Here is a 6000-nt window from a genome sequence, read left to right on the forward strand (position 1 = left end):
TCCATGAAAGATTTTGGGAATGCAGAGCATATTTTGGGCATGAGGATTTGCAGAGATAGAATGCAGAAATTGTTGTTTTTGTCTCAAGAAAAGTACATTGAAAAGGTACTGGACAGATTTAACATGGCCGAAGCTAAGCCTTTTGGGTACCCTTACCTCCTTATCTCAAGCTTAGCAAAGCCAACAGCCCAAAGGATGACGTGGAAGCAAATGCTATGAAGGGAGTCCCTTATGCATCAACTTGTGGCTCTCTTATGTATGCTATGGTTGCTACTCGTCCGGACATTGCTCATGTAGTGGGAGTTATTAGCTGGTTTATGTCAAATCGTGGCAAAGCAAATTGGAAGGTTGTCAATTGTATTCTTCGATACCTTAAGGGTACACAAAGAATGTGTATTTGCTATGGGCAGGGTGCACTAAGTTTGCAGGGTTATTGTGATGCAGACATGGCAGATGACTTGGACACTCATAGGTCCACCCGCGGGTATGTCTTCACAGTCGCTAGTGGAGTTGTTTCTTGGTGTTCCAGGTTGCAGAACATCATTGCACTGAGTACCACTAAAGCTGAATACATATCAGCTCTACTGAAGCTTCTAAGGAAGCTATATGGTTAAGCAGACTTGCAGAAGATCTCGGCATGTCTATGGGTACTACAGTTTTGGGATGTGATAGCCAGAGTGCTGTGTATCTGGCTAAAAATGCCATGTATCATTCACACACAAAGCATATAGATGTGCGATATCACTTCATCAAACAGATTGTGGAAGATGGTCAACTCACATTGACCAAAATTAAAACACAAGATAACCTTGCAAATGTTCTCACTAAAAGTCTAAGCAAAGCTCAGCACAAGCATTGCATACGACTTGTGGAAGTTGGTTAGCTAGAGGTTCACATTGGACCTTTAAGTGGGAGGTTGTTGGGATAAAGGCTCGGTTTAACACCCCCCCCCCCCCCCCGGGTGTATAGTACACACATATTGTACATGTGAATGCACCCTTTACGTGTCCCTAAGTATAAATACATTTTATTCTGTGTACCAACACATTGTTGGTACACTCTAATCGAATTGTACTTTCACTCTACTCACTCTCTCTCCAGCCGTCACACTCTCTCTCACTCACTCCTGCCCGACTTCCATCTCTCTCAGCTGTGTACTTCACTCAACAAGTGTCAAATGGTATTGATGTGACTTTTCTTGACCAGCATATAGGGCATGGGGATGATAAAGATTTAGCAGAATCAGATGGTGACTCGTTGGCTAAGGATTCTGGGCAGCTGATGGATGGGGATGAGATGGGTAAACGTCATAAGATGTCGGTTGATGAAACGGTTTTATGTGCTCCGAATTTGCCTCAGCAAGATGTTCATGCTTCATGCTCACAAACTGATGTCGGATTATGTTCATGCCAATGAGGGTAAAGCTAGCTCTTTACCGGAAGGAGATCAAGTGGTTGTTGTCATGGGAACTGACCTGGTTTTACAGCAAATTGTTGCTTTCCATGAGAGGGCAGTCATCTTTTACTTTACGGGAAGGACTCCTTAGATTACTAGGATTCGTACTTGGCTTTAGTCCGTGCTTGTCAATGTTGAGGCATGTCAAGATGATGTTTCAGGGCAAGTGTAGGCCCCTCTCATTGAAGAGATTTAGGATGGACTTAGAGGGTTTTTTGATGTTCTTTTTCCTTCCCCGGAAGTGCATGCTCACATTATGCAATGTATTTCTTTGTTCATGGACGGTCAGCTAGTACATACGGTCCCATGGAGGCCTATGGCTGAGTTTCAGGAGGTACTTAGGCAAGCATGCCCAATTAGGGTGGAGGTGGTTGATTTTCATGCATATCTTTGGCAAGTTCTTCCTTTGGTTTTGAGAACCCTTGGTGAGGTGTTGGTGGAGCCCCGGTTGGCCTCCTGCAATAGGAACAGGGCTTATATGCTTTGGGACACAAGGAAACCTCACCCAGCCAAAATTCATTTTGAGGCAAACGTTTGTTTTTTAGCTTAAATGGGGCACATTTGTTGGACACTGTTTTAGATGTGGCCAATTGGGCCATTTTATTCCATAATGTGATAGAAGACTTGAGGTATTGCAACGTTATTTGGATCCTGACATGGATATGCAAGAGCATCATCCCTAGCAGATGGCTCGGTAGCAAGAAGTTGATCATGTGCCTCTTGTCCTGCATGGACAGGTTGATGGAAAGAAGGATGTCACCCAACCTGGTATTGAGCGTGCATCACTTTCGATTGGTCGAAATTTGGCTCCTCAGGATGATGCTTGGGTCACTATGGTTAGACATAATGCTAGACAGGAATCTCGTTCGACTCCTACTCACCCATCTCCACACCCTATTACTCAGACTTTTCAACGCAAAGGTAAGGGGTTTTGTGTGAAACCTCAATCTTTACGTGTTCTTGCAATTGGTGTGGATGATAAAAGGGCTTTTGATTCTACTTTGCGCTTTGACGCACATGGGAGGCTTGTGCCTCCTCGGGATGTTTTCCGTTCTCAACAAGAACAATTCCCTTTTTATGCTTCGATTGCTAGTTTGCAGAGAGTGGATCTTGTAAATGTGATCCATAGTGAGATGGAGAGATTTCAGGCAGCTAAAGCTACTGATATTAAAGGGAAAGGGAAAGTGGTGATTCGGTAGTTTTCTCTTCTGTGGTTTATCATGAGATTTGCTTTATGGAATGTTAAAGGCATTTCTTCGGGCAGTAAGCAATATCGGTTATGGAAAGTTGTGTTAGCTGGAAATTGGGATGTTTTTTGTGTTGTGGAGCACAAACAAAATGCTTTGGCAGTATCTTCTTATGTATATAAGGATTGCACAGTTTTTTTTAGTGGTCGGGTTTCACATAAATTTGGAGTTATGTTGGCCGGATCTTCCTTGCAACTATCCTTGGTTTCTCAAGACCCTCGCAGTAGATTTCTGATGCTGGAAATCCTATATGAGAGAGGTTTTGTTGCTAGTGGGCATGTATGCTCCTTCTATTGCTTGGGAACGCCATCAACTTTGGGATGACTTGCACTACCTTGCCATGGCTCGTCAAGGTTTTGTCATGGGTGATTTTAATGCATGTGTATTTGCGGATCAAGTGACTTCACTGCACTCTATCATGGATGGTCCTGAGCAGCAAGCTTGAGATACTCTGGCAGTTGTCTTTGAAACAGTACATGTGGTCGTAGATGCATCCTTCACAATTTGGATATTCTTATCGTTTTCTTCAGCATCCAAACACATGGGCCAAACTTACATTCGTCAAAGTGATTCTTTTCTTCTTGTAGTCATTGATATGTGGGTGGAGCGACAGTATGTCTTATCATATCACTATCCTTTGGTTTTGGATTTGACCCACAAACCTGTTTATGCCTTTAAGGCTCTCCTTGCTCGCTTGCCTCTACATTTCAACCAATCTTTTCTGGTGCAAAATCAGCTTTTGGAATGTGTTCAACAATTTATTGCTTCTTTTAGCTCGAGGTTTCCATTCTCTCTAATTCTCTCCTTATTTCCGTTTTTCTCTCTCCCTCTCTCTCACTCTCTATTTACTATTCTCTTTGTCTCTCTTTTTCTTCCTCTTTCTGTCCCTTTTTCTCTCTCCCCCTCTCTCTTTTCTTTTCACTCACCTTCCTCTCTTTCCCTCACCCTTTTCTTCCACCTCTTCCTTCACTCTCCATTTCTCTTTCTCTCCCCCCTCTCTTTCTCTCTCTCTTTCTCTTTCTTTGTTGCCTCTCTCTTTGTTTCTCTCCCCCCTCGTTGTCTCTCACTTATTCTCCTCTCTCCCTTCCTCCATATCTCATTCACCCAAACTATGTTGTAGACCATGCATTTCCATTTGTAGTGCTCCTCACTCTCCATCTACAATTATTTCTTATGGGGAAAATAAAAGGGAGCCTCCTTTGTTGGCCAAAAGGCCCTTTATAAATATTGATTAATTCAAACTTCTTCACAAGAGAGAGAAACAAACAAACAAAGTTGTACTAACATCTACAAACGGCCAATCGGCCTATGAGAGAAAAATAGATACATTTGAAGTTCAAGGACATGTCATGTTTCCCAAGTGAGTAAATAAACCGTAATCTAAAAGGAAACATCTAGCTAGGAAACAGTTAAGTAACACTTGATTGGCCAAAAGACCCTTTGTAACTAGCTCAATTTATTAACTCAAACTTAGTTTTTTTTGTTTTGTGCGCGCGCGCGCGAGAGAGAGAGAGAGAGAGAGAGAGAGAGAGAGAGAGAGATTGTGTGTGTGGTGTGTGTGTGTAATGTTGAGCAATCTTTGCAGAGTGTTTTGAATAGAACTGTTCAGGATTATGCTGCTGCCAATGTACAAGCATCTTCAAAGCAGCTTGAGCTCCGATTGATACAATGCCAAGATGATATTAAATCACCTAAGGTTCTACATTTTGCCCAAAAATATGCATAGGCAATTTTGGAGGGAAGGCACTTTTTTTTATTTTTCATATATCCATTTGTATTATCTCTATTTATGACTGGTCAATTAAAACCCAACTTGAACAATCATGATTGGTCCTCTTCAAAGCAAAATATAGTTCTGTGCATTGGTAAGAAATACTCACCCAGAAGTTATTACTTCTTGTCCTAACTTAATTGTGAAAACAAAGTCATAAGGTATAATTGAATGACTTTCTAAGAGGCCAAACTCTTAACCACGCTGAAAGGAAGGAAAGGAGTGCGAACAGCCAATGCTTCATTAAATCATTGCACCCTAACTCTGACCACCTAAATCGAAAGGACGAGGTGCTGCAACATCCTTACCACCTCTATCGTGAGACCTCGTAGCATTATTTGGCCAAGAGCATTGCCACACATAAGAGTATCACATTATTGGTCTTGTTTGTCTCCAGTTTGTCTCCAGATGAGCACTTAATTCACATTTGACACTGTAAGCGATAACCGTCTTATGGTGAACCTTCTCGATAGATCACCCTAGAAAATCATCAGGATTAACAATTATTTACAACACTTAAGCCTTATGATTTGTCTTGACTATGCAGTTCTTCACAGCAAAAGCACGCTCTTACTGCTGCATACGAATTCTCGTGACTTTTGAAAGGATGGGATTTGGTAATGCTTTTATACAGGACGGTGGGTGCTTGAATGCTCTGTTTACAAATGCTTCTGCAAGGATATGTATCAATGGATGTGTATGGAATTCCTTTCCCTTGGGTGGTCTAGAAGGCAAGGCTACCCTCTTGTACTGTTGCTGTTATTGAAGCTCTGTTGAGAGATAGGCATGCTCGTATTGCTGCACGCTGAAAAGGGAGAAATGGGGAACAGCCAGTAGCGTAGGGATAAGTTGGTTCGATTAGCTCTCCGTGCGCACTTCATCGTTACCTCCCTCCATTGCGACCCTAACAAAAATGTTGCCTGGCCGCATGGTCCATGCCTTTTGGGCGGCGTCTTTCCTTAAGGAATAAACTAGAAACCAAATTACAATATTCCTTAGTCTAATGCTTACAATTTCTTGTCACATGACGGGCAGTTGGCACGATCCAAATCTCTACCTTGCTTTCATTAGAGATTCTGAGGTAGGAAAGGCCATCAAAAGTAGCGAATTCTCCTTTTCTCTTCTTGAGTGATGAAGAATGGTCCAAGATGTAGTAGTAACCTTCTTTTTATTTTTGACAAGGCTTAAAGTTTGAAAGATGTAAGATGCCTCAAGATTTTATCCAAGGTTTAAACTCACACACCAATGTACACACCTACACGTTCAAACCACTTCGGCTATAACTTGTATATTATATAACCATGATGAAGAATGGTCTAGGATGATGTAGCAATAGCTTCTCATTAGAAATGCAATTAGAAGAGGACGCCTTGGAATGTATCCATACTAATCAAGAGGAAGAGCTAGTCTCGCTTCTATCATGTTCACTATTGAGAAAAAGATCCAATTGGTTCCATATCATCTTTATATGTGATGTAGCTATTTCTTCAATTGAATAATAGTAACGATTCTCAACGTACAATGGTA

At 41.7% G+C, this 6000-nt stretch overlaps 1 protein-coding gene across 2 annotated transcripts in view; it reads left to right on the plus strand.

Annotated features, from left to right (window-relative positions):
• The window catches only part of SOS4 (pfkB-like carbohydrate kinase family protein), a 215922-nt gene extending 211399 nt beyond the window's left edge, over positions 1 to 4523 (plus strand). Inside the window, exon 12 of one of the 2 annotated variants that reach the window (XR_015691438.1) lies at positions 4288 to 4372. Coding sequence is in view for 1 of the 2 variants with exons in the window: in XM_087682182.1 (XP_087538308.1) it covers positions 4288 to 4428 (141 nt within the window). In the remaining variant the exon portion in view is untranslated. Of the gene's footprint in view, positions 1 to 4287 lie in introns of both variants that reach the window. The other variant, XM_087682182.1, reaches the window with a different exon arrangement.
• Positions 4524 to 6000: the final 1477 nt, after the last annotated feature.

This window comes from Lygodium microphyllum, chromosome 7 (assembly GCF_053477565.2).
Source record: "Lygodium microphyllum isolate KBCC chromosome 7, Lygodium_microphyllum_v1.1.10, whole genome shotgun sequence".
NCBI classification, from domain to species: domain Eukaryota; kingdom Viridiplantae; phylum Streptophyta; class Polypodiopsida; order Schizaeales; family Lygodiaceae; genus Lygodium; species Lygodium microphyllum.